Genomic DNA, 21,171 nt, shown 5'->3' on the forward strand with positions numbered 1-21,171 from the left:
TCCAGCCTGGGAGACAGAGCGAGACTCCGTCTCAAAAAAAAAAAAAAAGAAATAAATAATCAGTCAAAAATATTTATGTATAATGCACTGTGGGGATATACACATAACATATTCTGTTCTGAAATAACTCGTAATTTAGTTGGTGAAATATGAAATACATGTGAAAAGTTACTGGTTACAGTATGTGTTGTAGAATTTAGAAGAGGGAGCTATCATTTCTGCTGGAGTAATAATAATGCCTTACAAATTATAGTATTTTCTAGGTTTTCAATCTTTCATATGATCTGCATATCTTGTGAAATTTACAGGACAGATTTTAGTGAAATTACCCAGATATGTTTTATGAATTAAAGCTCAGAAAAGGGAAATAATCTGCCTCATATAACTTATGCAGCAAATGGCAACAGAGGAGTGACCAGCAAGCACACAGGCCTCCTGACCTGGTTCTCTTTGCTACACAACAGAAACGAGGAGGGTTGAGCTGGGCCTTGAATTAACAAGTATTGGGCAGAGAGGCCCTGGAGGAGGGCTTCCAGGAAGCGAAATGGCATGAACCTGTTTGGGAACTAGAGGGTGGGGCCAGGCTGCAGGCTGGAGGTAAGGGCAGATCCTGAGGGGTCTCTGCACCTCAGTTAAAGTATCGGGATTTACACTCAGGCAGAGGAGAGCTATTCAGGATGGCTGCTAAAGGAATGTGACATGAGGAAAACAGGATTTTAATGACTAGGAAGAAACTTAGCTACAGATCTGGAGCCTTTGGCTATAAGAACATGTAATGATAGGATGAGTTCTAGAATAACTTCTCATATTTCTGGGTTGCTTAGATATAGATTTTGCTTAAAAACTGAAAGAGATCCAGTAAAACAGACACTTCGTTAGGAATTCTTTCTGATGTTTAACTTTAAAAAACAAACAGGAAATGACTTACTTTATAGATGACTCTGTGACATGGCAGTGACCACATGCTGGGCCTGTCATAATGATTTGCCAAGTAAAATTCAAATGTTTCCAACCTCTCACTTGCCTATCTCATGGATTGCTGGATGCCACGGGATAATATATGGAGAACACTTGGCACTGCTTCTCACCAACCATGTTAGCCATTATTATTTTCAAATGTCTAGATATTTTCCCTCTTGACTTATAATTTTCTCTTTTTATCCATGTGGAGTTACGGGGCAGAGGTTAAGGTCAGAGACTAGAACTTCACAAACCTGATTTCTGTGATCATGACATAGTCACAAATTCTTAGTCACCAGTTTCCTTATCTATAAAATGAAAATGATGATGCTAACCTTAGGAGGTTATTGAAAGGGTTAAATGATGTATTTAGAGTGGTTAGGTGTGTAGCAATTTCTCAATAAATGGTGCCTATTGTTTTATTTCATTTTAGACTTGACACCAATATGATAATATGGCTGGAACAATAATAGCTTGTAAATCTTTCTGGAAATCTTCCATTTACTCTATGCATATTTGGAGTGACTGGATGTATTATAAGTTGTAAGAACAGGGTTGGAGGAACACAGTGTGAGAAATGCAGCCCTCCCCTACCATCTTCCTGGGGGCAATCTTTTTTTTTTTTTTTTGGTAACTGTGGAATGTTCCATAACTACCAACAGTACATGAAATCAGCTAAGAAAACTGAAAAATGTAAGTCACAGTCAAAATCTCAAATTTTACATTCAGATGGAAAATGAAAACAATCTTTTAGATTTTTTTTTTTTTTTTGAGACAGAGTCTCACTCTGTTGCTCAGGCTGGAGTGCAGTGGCATGATCTTGGCTCACTGCAACCTTCACCTCCCAGGTTCAAGTGATTCTCGTGCCTCAGCCTCCCAAGTAGCTGGGACTACAGAAATGCACCACCATAATCGGCTAATTTTTGTATTTTCTAGTAGAGACAGGGTTTCACCATGTTGGTCAGGCTGGTCTCAAACTCCTGACCTCAAGCAATCTGTGCACCTTGGCTTCAAAAAGTGTTGGGATTACAGGCATGTGCCACCATGCCCAGCCTAGATTTTTATAAATGTATTGACTAAAAATATTTGTTACTTTCTCTTAAACACACATTTAAAAAGATACTTACATCATAATATACACCCTGACCTGGCCAAGTCAGTGCTTTCTTCTTTGAATCCATGGGAATATCAATCAGTTCATATCTATAAGGATTACCTGAAAATTTCAGGAAAAGCAATAAATAAGAACAGTCTTTTAAGGGATTAATAGGTCCAATAAATAGAAATGAGATAATATAAGGTAGAGATGGATGTTGGTGTATATTTTACCTATGTAGTTACAGCTTTAGAGAGATTCAGCTTGCTCCTGAATTCTCTTTTATTTTTATATATTTTTTAAGATAGCATCTTGCTATGTTTCTTAAGCTGGACTTGAACCCCTGGGCTCAAATGATCTTCCTACCTCAGCATCCTGAATAACTAAGACTACAAGGGCAGGGCAGGCCAGGCCACCACACTGGGCTTGTTGCTCTTGAATTCTTGAGCACGTACAGGAGCAGCATGTGGGCCACACAGCGTGAGAATGAGTCTTTAACCCTAGTGCTCTCAGTAGTAATAGGAGTCACTAGTACTTCACCTTTCTTCCTAATGAGAGAGATCTTAGGTAAATAATAAGTGTTCCTGGATCCTCTTTCTGATCTTTTTTTCTGGTCTCTGGGGGCTCAACAAATACATTTCCATATTACCTGTCTTGGCTTTTCTCTGCCTAAATATCAAGTTTTCTGAAACTGAGTTAGTACCTGCTTACCAAAAAGGTATTGAAAGGGAACATCTTAAACAATACGGCTTCTTAGATTTTGTTTTATAATTTGATAAGCTTTACCAAACAGCATGGCTTGCTTTGCTCTCGTGATAAGTTTCAAGTTAAAGAATGTTCTGAACACCCATCTTCATATGTAATAAGAACAAGTGCAGGCGTTTATTGAACACTTACCATGTGCCAGTCACAGTACTGTTTTATATATATCATCACATGCAATTTTTAACATTACTATAAGAAAGGTATAGTTATTCCAACTTTAGTAAATGAGGAAATTGAAGCAGAGAGAGAATAAGTGATTTGTCCCCATCTCACAGGTAGACTTCAGACTCAGGCAATCTGAGTCTAGAGCCTGAACTCTTAACTTCCTTCCTTCCTTCTCCCTCCCTCCCTCCCTCCCTTCCTTCTTCCCTCCCTCCCTTACTCTTTCTCTCTCTCTTCCTTTCCCTTCCTTCCTCCCTCCTCCCTCCCTCCCTTCCTTTTCTCTCTCTCTTTTTTTTTTTGAGACAGAGTCTCTCTGTCACCCAGGCTGGAGTGCAGTGGCATGATCTCAGCTCACTGTAACCTCTGCCTCCTGGGTTCAAGAGACTCTCATGCCTCAGCTGCCCAATTAGCTAGGACTACAGGCATGCACCTCCACGCCCGGCTAGTTTTTGTATTTTTAGTAGAGTTAGAGTTTGCCATATTAGCCAGGCTGGTCTTGAACTCCTGGACTCAAGTGATTTGCCCACTTTGGCCTCCCAAAGTGCTAGGATTACAGGCATGAATCACCACACTTGGCCCATGCTTCCTATTACTAATAAAGAATAATTAAAACAAGTGAAAGAGTAGAAACCTAATGCCATATACTAGTTCCTGGAAAGATTTTTTGATAAGGGTTGTTAGAGTATGCTCATCTTTTAAAAATTCCCTGAGTGACTGAATGGTTGGAGAGAGGTAGAGGGTTGGAAGAGCAGGAAATTAAGAGGATAACTTGTGTTTTCAGTTCCTTATGTACTACTGCACTGAAAAGTGTTTTTATGGGCTGGCCATGGTGGCTCATGCCTGTAATCCCAGCACTTTGTGAGGCTGAGGTGGGCAGATCACTTGAGGTCAGGAGTTCGAGACCAGCCTGGCCAACATGGTGAAACCCTGTCTCTACTAAAAATACAAAAACTAGGTGGGTGTGGTGGCACATGCCTGTAGTCCCTGCTACTTGGGAGGCTAAGGCAGGAGAATCACTTGGACCTAGGAAGCAGAGGTTCCAGAAAGTGCCACTGCACTCTAGGCCTGGGCAACAGAGCAAGACTCCATTTCAAAAAAAAAAAAAGTGTTGATATGAATTAAACACATATTTCTGTGATTTCTTGCTAACTATATGTACTTCATATGATTTCAGAAATTACTGAATTCAGGATTGAGAAAAAGAAATTTACTTTGACAATTTATATAACAAAGTCATACAAATTTTACTTGTTGAGGCATCATACCTATCATTTCCTTTAGAACATTTATAGCTCTTTTGCACAGCACCATCTCTCACCACTTCTGCTGGGTAGCTAAGCATGGTGCCCAACACTAACAGCCAGTACACTTGATACAGCTTTCACTGCCTTTTTCCAATGCTGCCTGGTCTGAGAGGCAATGGGAAAGTTCAGCATGGTACACACATACCGCAGTGATTATATGCTAGCAGGGTAAGAGAATAACCGCTAACATTTATCTCTGTTATTTGATAAGTGGGTACTATTAATAATATTCCCATTTTGCAAACTGGGAAGCAGAACAGAGAAGTTCAGAAACTCTCCCATGGACCACAGGTAAGTAAGTGGCAGATCCAGAATTCTACTCATGCATCTGACTCCAGAATCCATGCTCTTACATACTCCACTATGCTAGCTTTCAAAACGTTACTGTCTGCTAATAAGACACTGAAGTTGAGGCCGATGATGGCAATATTCTGTCCTTGCATTTTGGTCCAAATATTCATGTGTAGGATAGGACAGGATAATTCTTGAGTCTTGTCCTGCAGGATAGGACAATTCTTGAGTCTTTTCTACCTCACCTAAGTGCACTCAACAAATATTTGCCTTTGCCTACCATGTATCATTTTCATCCCTCTCTCTTGAGTGTTTTCACTCTTTCTCCAGAGGTGGCCTCTCTGTTTACGCACATGCGTAGGTCTCCTCAGCAAAGACTAAGGTGTCTAGTGTGGGAGAGATTCAATGACTAGTGTACGGGATTCCTGTCCTCTCTGATAAAACACATTCACAAAGACTCTAAGGTTTGCAGCTGGGAGAACGTGCTCCAGGGTGTGAAGAAGGACTGAACAAACTACTCCCATTGCTTTCTGCATCTTATTTCAATGGGGATCTTTCAATTCTATCACTGCTGCTGCACCCACATCCAGACTCTATGATTGATCCAAACACTGTCCCTTGTGCTGATCACCTGGGCTAGGATGAAATTTTTAAAAACTAAACCATGAGAGCAGGACATAAATAAAAATAGAAGCGGAATAAAAACCACCAATTCTACAACGTTTTGTCTAGGGGAAAGTTTGGGAGCACTTGCAAAGAGTCCAATTTGATGGGTCGGTGGTGGTGCTCCAGCTGATTGTAAAGTTGCAGCTGAGAACAAGTTTCCTGATCTACTGAGTCACACATTTGTGACTTGAGTCCTTTGTGCTCCTTGCTTTAATTTTATTATTGAAGAAACCCCAATAATAAGAATTAATACAGTTCTGATTCTAGATCACATTTTACCTCTTGTCTTCAAAACTGTTGAATCATAAGTCTTGGTTGGCACCGTGGGAGGAAAGGGCTGCTGGGTGCGGGCTTTAATGCCTGTGTAGAGGTCGTCAGGTGACGTGAAGGTGGGGAACATGGCGCCACGACAGGTGTGTGTGTGGTAGGGGTGTTCAATTGGATATGGCAAGCAGATCTCTCTATGATTTATTGAGGGAAAAAAACAAAATGAAAAGAACAGAAAGAAGTATGATTGAAAAAATTAATCACCAAATATTTATTGGGACCCCTTTTTTAACGGCAGAAACTGTTCTAATGCTGGGGGACAGGACAGTGAGTCGATGTCCCTGTGCTCATGGAGTTGGCATTCTCTTGGAATGTATACCATAAAACAGGACATTTTCTTAATTTTGCTAGATAAAACTAAATTTAATTTTAAAATAAATCATGCTTAATTCTTTATCAGTGAATAAGTTTCATAACTGGTATAAAAAATATAAAGCAGAAAATAAACGAGTTTTGTGTTTTTTTGTTTTGTGTTTTTTTTTTTTTTTTTTTTTTTTGAGACGGAGTCTCACTCTGTCGCCCAGGCTGGAGTGCAGTGGCGCGATCTCGGCTCACTGCAAGCTCCGCCTCCCGGGTTCACGCCATTCTCCTGCCTCAGCCTCCGGAGTAGCTGGGACTACAGGCGCTGCCACCTCGCCTGGCTAGTTTTTTGTATTTTTTAGTAGAGACGGGGTTTCACCGTGTTAGCCAGGATGGTCTTGATCTCCTGACCTCGTGATCCGCCCGTCTCGGCCTCCCAAAGTGCTGAGATTACAGGCTTGAGCCACCGCGCCTGGCCCGTGTTTTTAGAATGGTATATAGGAAGAATTTCTAGTTGCTTTTAATTACTGTGTCTTATTTTAAGAGGCTCCCATGAATTGTTTTGGGCATTCTGCTTCAGCAAAGTGATCTCTAACCATCTTGGAATGAACTTTCAACCCAGGGCATCTGTTTCTTTAAGCAATCAATCAACAAAATATACTTCCTGTTTATGTACACAGTACTGCTTCAAAATCAAAAAGCCAAAAACAGCTAGCACACTGAAGGAAAAAATAAACATGTTAAAGAGAGCATAGGGGTATAATTTTCCTATCATTTGGAGAATTGGCAGAGGTAAACAAAAAACAAAAAACAAAAAACAAACAAACCATGTGGGAGCTGTCTAAACCAGAAGAAAAGCAAAATTAGGAAGTCCATGGGATAGAGAAATGTTATTCATAACAAGAAAATTAAGTAGAAAAAAGCAAGACCAAGTGTTATGTGTTGAATTCCTCCCCTCCACCCCCATCCATAATCTCCAGGGCCACATACTGTAACCTTGTATGGAAATAGGGTCATTATAGATATACTTAGTTAAGACCAAGTTACTCCATACTGGAGCAGGGTGGGCCCCTAACCCAATACGCCTGGTATCCTTTTAAGAAACGGAAAGTTGGACACAGACAAACACCCGAGAAGAATGCCATGTGAAGATGAGGCAGAGATTGGGATGATGCATCTACAAGCCAAGGAGCACCAAAGATCACCAGCAAAGCCCAAAAGCCAGGGGAGAGGCATGGGACAGAGTCTCTATCACAGTCCTCAGAAGGAACCAACCCGGCTGACGCCTTGATCTCAGACTTCCGGCCCCCCACCTTGGAACTTGCCAGGCTGCAAGGAGAAAGGTGAATCCAAGAAATGTGACCTAACAAAAAGGACTTTACTTTTCAAACTGTTTATGAAGAGAATTTGAAAAGCCCAAGACAAGGGTTCTTCACTTCGTCGTTTTTTTAAAAATAGAAAAACCAAAAAAACCTAGACATTAATTTTAATAGCCTTTTGAATAGGTCTTTAGCTGAAACACAACTTTTTAAATGGCAGCTTAATAATTTCTGTTAAGCTTGATAGAGGACTCCAGTGGCACGGAGGACACTGGGTGCTCAGATCTCGGCTTCTAACACCTATCTTCAATCAAAGGAGCTAGGGTTTCTGGGAGTTATTATTATTATTATTATTTTTGAGACGGAGTCTTGCTCTGTTACCCAGGCTGGAGTGTAATGGCGCGATCTCGGCTCACTGCAACCTCTGCTTCCTGGGTTCAAGCGATTCTCCTGCCTCAGCCTCCCGAGTAGCTGGGATTACAGGCACTTGCCATGCCAGACTAATTTTTTGTATCTTTAGTAGAGACAGGGTTTCACCATGTTGGCCAGGCTGGTCTTGAACTCCTGAGCTTGTGATCTGCCCGCCTCAGCCTCCCAAAGTGCTAGGATTACAGGTGTGAGCCACTGTGCCCGGCCACTCTGGGAGCTATTATATAAGATGAGCCTGGATTATCTTAGAGTGACAGAAAGAAAGGAAATGCTAAAAGGAGAAAAAAAAAAAAAAGTCAAAACCCCACAATGATGGGGAAATGTCAAAGGAATATAGGAGCGAACTCAAAGAGCTCCTCATTGCCAATCTTAGTAACAAAAGAAAGTGGTATTGGATTGCTGCCTAAGTACTAAAGTACAAAATAAATGTCCATGAGTCTATACTGAGAGAAAGAAGTGATTGAATAAATAAGTAAATGGAGTAGAATGCCAGCTAATTTATGCAGGTACTCTGCTTTCAAGAAGGTGGAGTATAAATCCAGATGCCTTAAGTGTGGGCTGCGCGCAGACACAGAGAGCTTCTTCTAGAGTGCAGGGGGGACAGGAGGGAAGAAGGAGTGTGTGTGCAGCGGGGAAACCTGCGGAGGACACCTGTGCGGGGCGGTCAGGGTTAGCATTACCAGGGATAGATCATGCTGCCGGCATGTACCCTTGCTACGATGTCATGAAAACAGCACTTTAGCTCCGTGGTCTTCCTTCCGCAAATACATCATCCAGCTCTAACCATAAGAAAAGTATCAGTCAAAGCCCAGTTTGGGGGCATTCTACAAAATATCTAACTAATAATCCTAATCACTGTCAAGGTCATTAAAACAAGGGAAGTCTGAGAAACTGTCACAGCCAAGAGGAACCTAAGGAGAGATGATGACTAAATGTAATGCGGTACGCTGGATGGGATCCTGGGACAGAAGAAGGACATGAGGGAAAAACTGAGGAAATCTGGATAAAGCATGGATAAAGCATGGGTCATTGTAATGCATCAGCAATAGTTCATTAATCGTGACAAATGTGCCATATTAATGTGAGATGTTAACAATAGGGGAAACTGCGTGTGATGTATATGGGAACTCTCCACACTATCTTCACAATAATTCTATGAATCTAAAATTATATGAAAATAAAACATGTACTAAAAAAGATTTGCAGGGGATATAATAGGAGAGAAATAAAAGTAATGTTATCCTGGACTTGCACCAGCCTTTCCTTCCAACTATTAAAACATAGTTTTCAGGCCAGGCACTGTGGCTCACACCTGTAATCCAGTACTTTGGGAGGCCGAGGTGGGCGGATCACTTGAGCCCAGGGGTTCAAGACCAGTCTGGGCGACATGGCAAGAATCCATCTCTACAAAAATTAGTCAGGCATAGTGGTGCACACCTGTAGTCCCAGCTACTTGGGAGGTGGAAGGATCGCCTGATCCCGGGGAGGTCAAGGCTGCAGTGAGCTGTGATGGCACCACTGTACTCCAGCCTGGGCGACAAAGTAAGACTCCGTCTCAAAAACAAAAACAAAAACAAAACAAAACAAAAAAACAAACAAAAGAAAAGTTTTCATGGAAAGTCTCACTTGTTTTCACACTTCTGAGACATAAGAAATGTCAATTTTTTTTCTTTGATTATAACAGAGAAGGAAAATATAAGTTATTTACTTACCCTACTGTTGAATTCGGCGGTTTGGGTATCCTAGAATAAAAACAGGAAATAAGTTCTAACTTATATTAAGGGCTTTTAAAGGTTTATATTCCTATTAGAAACTTGATTAATGATATAGGCTGGGCATGGTGGCTCACGCCTGTAATCCCAGCCCTTTGGGAGGCCAAGGTAGGCGATTGCTTGAGCTCAGGAGTTCAAGACCAGCCTGGGCAAAATACAAAATAGAAAAATACTAAAAATACCAAAAATACAAAATGAAAATTAGCTAGGCATGGTGGTGCATGCCTGTAATCCCAGCTACTCAGGATTACCCAGGAGGTGGAAGTTGCTGGGTGACAGAGCAAAAGTCTGCCTTAAAAAAAAAAAAGAATAATAATGATGAACCCCATTTTCAAACCGTAATGCCATTAAGATAATGTTCTTGATTAACTTTCTGGATCCCTGAATATTGACAAGACAGAGATGTTGTTTCCTTATCTCAGTTGTCTGTTGATTAATTTTTCCATCCATTTATTCTAACCTCAGTCCTGCTCACCACTGTTTCTGCATTTTCCATTTGCAGTGAAGATACATGGGATGACTACTTTTTTTTTTTTTTTTTTTTTTTTTTTTGAGATGGAGTCTCGCTCTGTCACCCAGGCTGGAGTGCCGTGGCGTGATCTCGGCCCACTGCAAGCTCTGCCTCCCAGGCTCATGCCATTCTCCTGCCTCGGCCTCCCGAGTAGCTGGGACTACAGGTGCCTGCCACCTCGCCCGGCTAATTTTTTGTATTTTTAGTAGAGACGGGGTTTCACCGTGTTCGCCAGGATGGTCTCGATCTCCTGACCTCATGATCCGCCTACCTCGGCCTCCCGAAGTGCTGGGCCACCGCGCCCGGCCGGGATGACTACTTCTAATGATAAGACAACTTTGGTTCTTTCTGACCTTTACTCTCATAATCAGGCAGTAGCCAAAGTGCTCTGAGGAAGCCGGACATTATACATGTGGTGCAATTTCACGGCCTAAAGTGACCCGAGTGTGGCCCGGCTGGAGAGGATATTTAAGTACCATGTGTGCTTTCTACCTTTACTCAGGGTTGCTGATATCTCATGATAGTAAATGTTGCCCGGTCAGCAGAGAGAGGATAGAACAAAACGGACCAAGTTCCTGGAAGCATGCCTTTTCTGAAGCAGTTCATTCCAAGGCTGTGCATTTACTAATTACTCCGAACCTTGCATGCCAAGAAATAATCCTGCAGACCTGGAAAAAGGTCGACTAAAGACGGGTAATCATCCATCTACATTGGATTTCAACAATTCGTTTCAGCCTATGCAGATAAAATTGTGAAAGACTTCAGGTGTGAAAAATGAACAGAATGTTATCAATTTGATAGTAAAAGTCAGTAAAATTGAATACACTTTAATTTTTTAGATGTTCCTCCATGCTAGCAGATATTCCCTAGAAAGTGGCATGTAAGCCATATAAATTTATTATCCTGTAATGTATTATAAACACGAGATTCCCATGAACTATAAAAGTTTATATCTTTTTAAATTTCAACTCTAAATCCGTGGGCATGAAACTAGAAAAGCATGCTCTGTCTTCCACCGACATCACTGAGTTGGAGAGATGGTGGGGGCACAAAGGGCAGGGAAGTGATGAATATATGAATCCAAGGAATCTAGAGTTGTTATTAATAGATTGGCAACTATATATAATATAATATATATAATATATAATTAAGCTAGCATCTAAAATTATTCTCATGTGACAAATTCCACTACAATATTGATAAGCATATGCCTAAAATTGATTTGATTTGAAATGAAAAAAAAAAACAACTTAAATTTAAAATATAAAATCTTTTTTAAAACTTCAAGATTTGAAAAGATAAAATGAAAGTAACAAATGCTGAGACACCTCTTCCTTGACCTAAATCAGTCCATTAAGTTTACTGCCATCCTTCACATCTGCTTTGCAAAATTCACTTATCCCAAAGGGATAAAGCAAGACAACCACAAATTTTGTCTTTTTGGCGCCATCTAGTGGCTAACTTCTATATTAAATTTTTACCTATCAACAACTAGTACTTCTTAATAAATAAGTGATAGTTTCATTATTACTTCAATGCTGTGGTGTTTAATATTTGTTTGTTTGTTTGTTTGTTTGTTTGAGACGGAGTTTTGCTCGTGTCGCCCAGACTGGAGTGCAATGGCACGATCTTGGCTCACTGCAACCTTCGCCTCCTGGGTTCAAGTGATTCTTCTGCCTCAGCCTCCCGAGTAGTTGGGATTACAGGCGCCTGCCATCATGCCCGGCTAATTTTTGTATTTTTAGTAGAGACAGGGTTTCACCATGTTGGCCAGGCTGGTCTTGAACTCCTGACCTCAGGTGATCCACACGCCTCAGCCTCCCAAGGTGTTGGGATTACAGGCGTGAGCCACTGCGCCCAGCTGTGTTTTATTTTTATCTAAAAATAAAAATGTATGCTTTTGTAATGTACATGACAAACTATTTAAAAGCATAATAAAATAATACACTTGAAAAGAATACCTTTAAATGATGGGTAAATTAACAAGTATGGCTTACGTTAAAAAAGATACTTAGGAAGTGTTATTAGGAGTTATTTGCAGATGATAAAAAAACTCTATCCTCGTAAAATTCTGGTTGCAAATTTGTTGAGGGCCACTAAGGCGTTTTCTATTGATATTTCAATAAATGTAACAGATTCTTACTAGGTTATATAAGTAGGTCAAAGGCAGGGAAATGGACCAAGATAACCTTTAGGAATTCCTTTGAACATTAGTATTCATCAGCTCCTATCTTTTTCTTGATTTTTTTAAACACTAAAACTATTGGTTTGTTATTTATTTGCTTTTGTTTGTTTGGTCTTGGTTTCTGGCATTAATTGTCTCTATTTTTAAAAAGGAATAATTTTTTTCTCTAAAAGTCCCCATTTGGGGCTTTAATAATGTCTCATATAACTCATTTCCACTTAAAAATGTTATTTGATTTTATATAAGGGAAAAAACCCAAACTTACAAAGAATCATTTCCATAGAGATCACTTTTTTTGTTCTGGGTCAAATAATAAAATTGTTCAATAGGAAGCTTTCTGAAAAGAAAGAAAAGATTAAATTAAACATGTTTTAAAATTAACACAATGGTGAGATAGTAAAAGACAAATAGATTAATAATACATCCACGTATATGTAGAAATTCAATATATGAAAAGGTGTCATTTTATTTTATTTATTATTATTTTATAATAAATGGAGATGAGGTCTTGCTATGTTGCTCAGGCTTATCTTGAACTCCTGGGCTCAAGAGATCTTGCTGCCTTGGTCTCTCAAAATGCTGAGATTATAGGCATGAGCTACTGTGCCTGACCAAAGGTGTCATTTTAAACCAGGGGAAAAAAGATGCAGTTTTCTTTTTTAAAATTTTAAAACTTTTTATGTATTTTATTTTATTTTATTTTATTTTTTATTTTTATTTTTTTTAGAAACACAGTCTTGCTATGTTGCCCAGGCTAGTCTCAAACTCCTGGCTTCAAATGATTCTCCTGCCTCAGCCTCCCAAAGTGCTGGGATTACAGGCATGAGCCACCACGTACAGCCAGGATATATTTTTTAATATAGAAAAAAATTCAGTATTCATTTGAAAAATAATCCATTTCTATTTACACTATTCAGAAAGATAATTTCAGATGGATTTAAAAATCTAAAGAATTTAGAGAAAAACCTATACAAAAATAAAATGTATAGGAATGTGCTTTTTCTTTGGTGGTAGGAAGGACCTTTAAAACAATAACTTTATTTTAAAAGTCAAAAACTTGAAAGAAAATTTGATCATCAGATTTAATCATAAGGCCGGGAGCTCACACCTGTAATCTTAGCACTGTGGGAGGCCGAGGTGGGCAGATGACTTGAGGCCAGGAGTTTGAGACCAGCCTGGCCAACAAAGTGAAACCCCCTCTCTACTAAAAATAGAAAAAAATTTGTTGGGCATGTTGGTGCATGCCTGTACTCCCAGCTACTCGGGAGGCTGAGGCATGAGAATTGCTTAAACCTGGGAGGCAGAGGTTGCAGTGAACTGAGACCATGCCACTGCACTCCAGCCTGGGCAACAGAGTGAAACTCTGTCTCAAACAAAAAAGAATAAATAAAAATTTAAAAAAATAAAAAATAAAAAACTAAAAAACCCAAATTTAATTTTCAGACAAAACCCATAAAAGTTTAAATAAAATAAAAATTAGAAGAATTACTTGCAAATATTAACAAAGATAACACGTAAAGGATTGTTTCCAGAACAAAAAGAACCAACAAGAATCTATGAGTAAAATACAAACAATAAAAATGGGCGAAGAATAAACATAGAAAAGGAAATGTGAATGGCCATACCTAAAAGATAAGGCCAACTAGTAAGCAGAGAAATACATTCTCATAACCATGATACCCTTTATACTCATTAGATGGGTAAAAGCTATACATTTTGATAATATAGATGGCTGAGAGTGTGAGGAAATGAATACTTTTAGACACTACCATGACAATATAAATCATTTGGGTTACATGCACTAAAATTTAAAAAAATCCCTATACTGTGACCCACTTAGGATCTGGCATTTATTTATTTATTTAACTTTTTTTTTGAGATGGAGTCTTGCCCTGTTACCCAGGCTGGAGTGCAATGGCGTGATCTCGGCTCACTGCAACTCCCATCTCCTGGGTTCAAGTGATTCTCCTGCCTCAGCCTCCCGAGTAGCTGGGATTACAGGCACCCACCATCATACCTGGCTAATTTTTGTAGAGATGGTTTCACCATGTTGGCCAGGCTGGTCTCGAACTCCTGACCTCAGGTGATCCACCCACCTCAGCCTCCCAAAGTGCTGGGATTACAGGCGTGAGCTACTGCGCCCAGCTGGATTTGCCTTTTAGAAACCTTTGAGCACGAGCTCAAGAAGCCTTGTACAAGGATGCTTTTTAAATATGGTTAATGTAAAAAGAAACAGAGAGAAGAGAAACAATACATGATGGCTAAACTATGATGCATCCATATTGTAGAATACTGTGAGAAATTAAAAAGAATGATGTAGATCTATGTTTATCTGCATTTACAGACATGTGACCATTTCTAGATTGTACAGAGAAAAAAACCCCAAATTGCCTAATACTATGTATCAAGTGATTCCACATATATATGAAATAACACTGTACATTTTCAATGGGTACATGTATAATAGCGTAAGTGCATAACAAAAGGCATGGAAGGAGACACCAAAATGGTAACAGTGGTTCTCCTCTAGGAAGGAGAGTGAGACTGCGGGGTAGTGGTCAAAAGACAATGGACCTCATCTGTAACCTTTTCATGTTTTCATGTATACTATGCTCACCTGCAACTTGTGGCTGCCCAATTATCTTTTGAACATGCAGCTTACATTTTTTTTTTTTTTTTTTTTGTGATGGAGTCTCACTCTGTTGCCCAGGCTTGAGTGCAGTGGTGCAATCTCGGCTCACTGCAACCTCTGCCTCCCAGGTTCAAGCAATCCTCCCGCTTCAGCCTCCTGAGTAGCTGGGATTACAAGCACCTGCCACCATGCCTGTCTAATTTTTTTTGCATTTTTGGTAGAGACGGGGTTTCACCATGTTGGCCAGGTTGGTCTCAAACTCCTGACCTCAGGTGATCCACCCGCCTCGGCCTCCCAAAGTGTTGAGATTACAGGTGTGAGCCACCGCGCCTGGCCCCAGCCTACATTTTTGTAGTGCGTGTACTGTGAATGTCATCTACCCAATGCAGATTCCAAGAAACTTGCTTTTTCCAGCCTCCGAATGGCCCTGGAGTGTGAGGGTTATTTGTATCCCACAAGAATGTTCACCTAGAGAACCCCACCACTGAGGATGTTCTCAATAATTAGGCAGATACAACGACCAGCTTTGTGCGTGTCAGGTTTTCTCGTCACTCCGGTGCTTGCTCAGTGGCTTCGTAACGAAGTGATCATGGCGGCACACAGAAATTATCACATATGGACTCAGCGACATGAACTTCCCTCACTAAGACTCACCTGGCTGTTGGCGCATTTGAGTTTGCCAGCAGAAGTGACCAATCCTAAGTGCTTGATAGGGTGACCTATCCCTGGATGTACTAGTCAGCCATCTGGTGGTAGGATAATTACACTGAACCCCTTCCATCATCAAAGAGATAACTTATACTCATAAGATTAGACACTTCTTCAAAATAGGGATTTCCCTTCCCTTCTCACCATGCCTCTGCAAGTAACATCATCAGTAAACTTACTAAATGTCTCATTTGTTGCCATGCCGTCTTAAACAATATTATTTTTGATTAAGGAACTCAATTTACCACAAAAGACATTGGGCAACAGTTGGTTGCATTCAAATGATTCGCCATATATACAGAATGTCATATTTTGCCATACTTACAGAACGTTAGAATGGCTTACTGAATATTCAATTACGGCTGAGTGTTGTCCTAAAGAGTGCAGGACACGCTCTGAACCAGTGACCAATAAATAGATTCCCCCTTGGCCAGAATGCATGGTCTGAAAACCAAAGGGTGGAAGTGGGAGTGGTGCCTCTTACTGTTATACTTATGGTTACACTTGAGAAAATTTGACTCCCTCCCCAGCCACCTTGAGCTTTGGTGGTTTAGAGGTCAAGGGAGAAACGCTTCCATCCGGGGATACAACAGTGGTCCCAATTGCATTGGAAGCTGAATTGATGATGATGTGGTAATTTTGGGCAGGATGACTGATCCTGAATATCAAGGGCCAGAGGATATTATACAATGATGGGGGAAAGGAGTATTTCTGGAACCTAGGGAACCTTTTGAACACCTAGTATTGTCTTCAGTAGCATGGAGTTAATGAAACACTATAGCAGCCTTACACAGGCAGAACCACTAAGAGCTAAGATCTCTCAGAACATACTTTTGGGTTGTTCTATCAAGTAACATACTCCTACCAGCTCAGGTATTGGCTGAGGGCAAGGGAACTTGGAATAGGTAGTGAAGGAAGGAAATTATTATTATTTATAAAAGCATTTTTAATTTCAATAGTTTTTGGGGAATGGGTGGTGTTTGGTTACATGAATAAATTCTTTACTGGTAATTTCTGAGATTTTGGTCTAATCATCACCGAAGTAGTGTACACTGTACCCAATGTGTAGTCTTTCATCCCTCACCCCTTTCCCAACCTTCCTCCCGAGTCCCCAGAGTCCACTGTATCATTCTTATGCTTTTGTATCCTCATAGCTTAGCTCCAACTTATAGGTGAGAACATACAATGTCTGATTTTCCAATCCTGAGTCACTTCACTTAGAATAATGGTCTCCAACCAGGTTGCTGTGAATACCGTTATTTCATTTCTTTTTATGGCTGAGTAGTATTCCATGGTATATCCATGCCACATTTTCTCCATCCACTTGGTTAATGGGCACTTGGGCTGGTTCCATATTTTTGCAATTGCGAATTGTGCTGCTATAAACATGTATGTGCAAGTGTCTTTTTCATATAATGACTTCTTTTCTGGAGGAAGGAAATTATACCACCAATGATAGCCTCATGACCAGGTGCAGGAATGAGGACTATGGTCGCTTCTCCTATTTGCTGCCTTGCTGTGTATTCTGCCTTATGTATCTTCTTTTTTCCTCTTCATTTTCCTTATTATTTCATATAGGATGCATTGGTGATGGTTAGCTTTATTAGAGGGCATGGGTATAGAATATTGGGACAAGATTACAACTGAACTAGACAGGAGTGAGCACTTGGAGTTGGATATAGCAAAGTTGGAAACCGCTTTCCTTTGGCCTCTGCTTTTGGGGAGGTGAGTGTATTTTCATTTGTATGAAAATTGTTGCTTTTTTTTTTTTTTTTTTTAAGACAGAGTCTCACTCTGTCACCCAGGCTGCAGTGCAGTGGCACAATCTTGGCTCACTACAACCTCCGCCTCCTGGGTTCAAGTGATTCTCCTGTCTCAGCCTCCTGACCTCGTGATCCACCCACCTTGGCCTCCCAAAGTGCTACGATTACAAGAGTGAGCCACCGCGCCCAGCTGCATTTTCTTACATTGAAGCAACAGTTCTCCAACTTTGCTGCATGTTGGAATTATCTGAGGTATCTTGTTAAAATGAAGATTCTGTTTCAGTAAATCTGGGTGGAGGCTGAGATGTGGTATTCACCATTTCCTAGGTGATGCTGATGCTGCTGGCCCAGGTACCATGCATCGAATAGAAAAGCATGTTATTGTTGCAGCTGTTGTTTAGAGTGACAGTCCACTGGCACTCAAGACTATCATCCTTACAATACCCTCTCTACATTTTGCTAGTTTCCCACATTTGGAACACCCCATTTCCCAGCCTTCCTAGCAGCCAGGGTGCAAATGTGCCCTAAGTTCTGCCAATCATCCCCATCTATACTAGACTTTGATTTGACTGTGAGTAGCCTGAGAACATGAGCTTCATGAGGGGCATCCAAACTGCCAATAAGGTGGCAGCAGAGGTGTCCAGTTAAAGAGGCACTTCCTCCCTGATGAGGCCAGTCCTGGGAGTGAGTTGGTCACTATTCCTGGATGCCAAACAATGAGTCTATTTCTCTAGGCATCCCACAGTTTTGTGAGCTAATCTAATATCCTCCCATAATCTTGTTCTTTTCTTTTTTTTTTTTCCTGAGACAGAGTTTCACTCTTGTTGCCCAGACTGGAGAGCAATGGTTAGTTTAAGAAGAACAGGATTGGCCAGGCGCAGTGGCTCACATCTGTAATCTCAGCACTTTGGGAGGCCGAGGCAGGTGGATCACTTGAGGTCAGGAGTTCGAGAGCAGTCTGATCAACATGGAGAAAACCTGTCTCTACTAAAAATACAAAATTAGCCGGGTATGGTGGCGCACACCTGTAATCCCAGCTAGGCTGGGAGGCTGAGGCAGGAGAATTACTTGAACCCAGAAGGGGGAGGTTGCAGTGAGCTGAGATCACGCCACTGCACTCCAGCCTGGGCAACAAGAGTGAAACTCCATCTCAAAAAATAAATAAATAAATAAATAAATAAAAAATTAAGAGATACGCCAGGTATAACTGGCGTTCTGAGTGGAACAAGTATTCTCTCTCTCCCTGCACATTCAGTAAGAGATCATGCACCAATCTCATTTCGAAGTAGATTGCCCTTAAGAAACAAGTCTTTGGCTTTCTTTTTACACACAGGAATTCTGTATGAATACTTCTAATTCTTACAAAGCATTGTGCATTTTTTAATATTTAAATTTTGGGAGGGCAGTAGCTGTAAATTCCATACAGAGCTATCTCCCCAGTCTCCAGAACAATGCTTCCTATACTTAAATTACAGAGCAGATAAATGAATAAACAGATTGCATAAATAAAATGAACAGATGAAAAGAAGTTGGGGTGTTGGAGTCAATAAATCTGGACTCAAATCCCTATTTAACAACTTTATAATTGTCTGACCCAAGGAAAGGTGCTGAATCTCTCGGGTCTGTTTATTCACTGTAAAACAAGGATGGCAGCATCTGCTTCACAAAGAGATTGCAGTTCCATGAGAGCATGGGCTTCAACACGTTTGCTGAGTGAATGAATGAACGTGAGGGCCTCACTATCTATGTGTGTTGATGTCTGAATCTTTCTAATTGGCCTGTGACTTTTTATTTGTCTGCTTTTTATTGCTTTTCTAAGGCTTTGACAAGGTCACCGGTGGCACATGTCCCTGTTGTTAATGTTTCTCTCTCTTGCTGTGGTTTGTCTTCCTTAATTTATTTCTTTTACCTGCTTTAGAACAAAGAATTAGTTAACTAAAGTGTTCATGAGCCAGATAATCAGGATTGTTAGATAAAGCAGGGGGAAGCAGGCTCTGTGCCAAGTGTAGGATAGACTCTGCTCTGAGTAAATGTCTTAATCCTTAGGAAATATTTAATATGACATTTGCTATTCAGATTTTTTTTTTTTGCTTTCTCTTGAATTTTAATATGTTTTGAATAGAGTTGCTGAGTGACTTTAAGATTTATAGACTATTATTGAAAGGTTTTAACACTCGAAAACAACGTCCAGCAGATTCTAGTGATTATCAAAAAGAATGACAAATTACAAATCAAAAGTTCCAAAAACCAAGAGCATCTATACAAATTAGGCCAGGTCTTTGCTCAAAAATATTTAACATTTAATTGTTTTTCTCTCTTTCTATCTCAGGAACATTCCCATTTAGTTTTAGGTAAGATATGATAAGTGAAGGAATTAAATGAATCAAAATTTCTGATCACAATATTTTAACATCACTAAGGACAGCAAAAACCATTCATTTATTATTATTTCACAATTAGAAATTAGTCTTTCATTCTGTGTCTTTTCATAAATAGTAAAAGAAATAACTTGGAAGACAGATTTAAGCAAACAAAGGACTCAAAATAGAAAAAAAGAAAAATGGATAATAAAGACACTTTCTGTGAATGGCAGAAAGTTTATTTACCTTGGCCAGGTTTCTCCACCAAATCCGTAATGCTGATGTCCTTTGCCCATGACACGAGGAGGCTCACACTTTGGCCTGTGGTCCTCGGGGAGTGAAATCGGTATTATCCCACCATACTCTCTTTCAGCGCCCCAAGGAAGTCTACATTGTTGAAGTGACTCCCTTAATTCCTGATACCTGTGGAAAAAGACAGACTTTAAACAGCCTCAGCAACAAAACAGATGCACAAAACTGCATAACGGATTGCATAAAATTCCTACCACTTCATAAGAATTTTTAGATTAAATCTTCAGAACACAGAATTCTCAGTGTCAGGTAGATTATGATACTGGTTATTTAGGCATCATGGGACTGCTCAAAGAACGAGGTTAAATTTCGGAGGACTTACAGATTATCCTTTTTTTGGTCATCAGTTGTAGTGTGCTTATCTTTTATTTTTTAAATTTTATTTATTTATTTATTTTTGAGATAGGGTCTCACTCTGTTGCCCAGGCTGGAGTGCAGTGGCATGATCTTGGCTCACTGCAGCCTCTGCCTCCTGGGTTCAAGCAATTCTCCCACCTCAGCCTCCCGAGTAGCTGGGATTACAGGGGTGTACTACCATACCCAGGTAATTTTTGCATTTTTAGTGGAGACGGGGTCTCATCACATTGGCCAGGTTGGTCTCGAACTCCTGACCTCAGGTGATCCACCTGCCTCGGCCTCCCAAAGTGCTTGAGATTATAGGTGTGAGCCACTGCGTCTGCCCATGTGTTTATTTTTAAAAACAGCTTTATTGAGGTTGAATTAACTTGCCACACAATTCATCCATTTAAAGTGTACAATTCAGGCCAGGTGCAGTGGCTCATACCTATAATCCCAGCACTTGGGAGGCTGAGGCAGGAGGACTGCTCGAGCTCAGGAGTTTAAGACTACTCTGGGCAACATAGCAAGACCCTGTCACTATTTTATAAATTTATAATTAATTTAAAAATAAAGTGTATAATTCAATGGCCTTAAAGTTTATTCACAGATAGGTGCGAGCATCCCCACAGTCAACTTTACAACATTTTCATCATCTCAAGAATACCCTGTATTCCTAAGCCATTATTCCTTACACTCCCCACCCTCAGTCTATCCCTCATTTCCTGTAAATAGAATAATATAACACATGGCCTTTTGTGATGGGCTTCTTTGACTTGGGATAATGATATTTTCAAGGTTCATCCATTTTGTAGTATGTGTCCATACTTCATTCCATTTATTTATTTATTTATTTTTTAAGATGGAGTTTCACTCTTGTTGCCCAGGCTGGAGTGCAATGGCGTGATCTTGGCTCACTGCAGCCTCCACCTCACGGGTTCAAGTGATTCTCCTGCCTCAGCTTCCCGAGTGC

The 21,171-nt window shown here is 40.3% G+C and overlaps 1 protein-coding gene across 4 annotated transcripts in view; it reads right to left on the minus strand.

The window, feature by feature from the left end:
- SPMIP4 (sperm microtubule inner protein 4) overlaps window positions 1-21,171 on the minus strand; it is a 45,690-nt gene that overhangs the window by 13,280 nt on the left and 11,239 nt on the right. For all 4 annotated transcript variants that reach the window (XM_011731204.3, XM_011731206.3, XM_011731205.3 and 1 more), the window contains exons 3-7: window positions 19,797-19,973; window positions 12,353-12,424; window positions 9,332-9,361; window positions 5,524-5,705; window positions 2,088-2,176 (exon numbers count right to left, since the gene is read on the minus strand). In XM_011731204.3, coding sequence (XP_011729506.2) covers window positions 2,088-2,176; window positions 5,524-5,705; window positions 9,332-9,361; window positions 12,353-12,424; window positions 19,797-19,973 — 550 coding nt within the window. The remainder of the gene's footprint in view (window positions 1-2,087; window positions 2,177-5,523; window positions 5,706-9,331; window positions 9,362-12,352; window positions 12,425-19,796; window positions 19,974-21,171) is intronic.

The sequence above is a fragment of the Macaca nemestrina genome, chromosome 4 (assembly GCF_043159975.1).
Source record: "Macaca nemestrina isolate mMacNem1 chromosome 4, mMacNem.hap1, whole genome shotgun sequence".
Classification (NCBI taxonomy): Eukaryota; Metazoa; Chordata; class Mammalia; order Primates; family Cercopithecidae; genus Macaca; species Macaca nemestrina.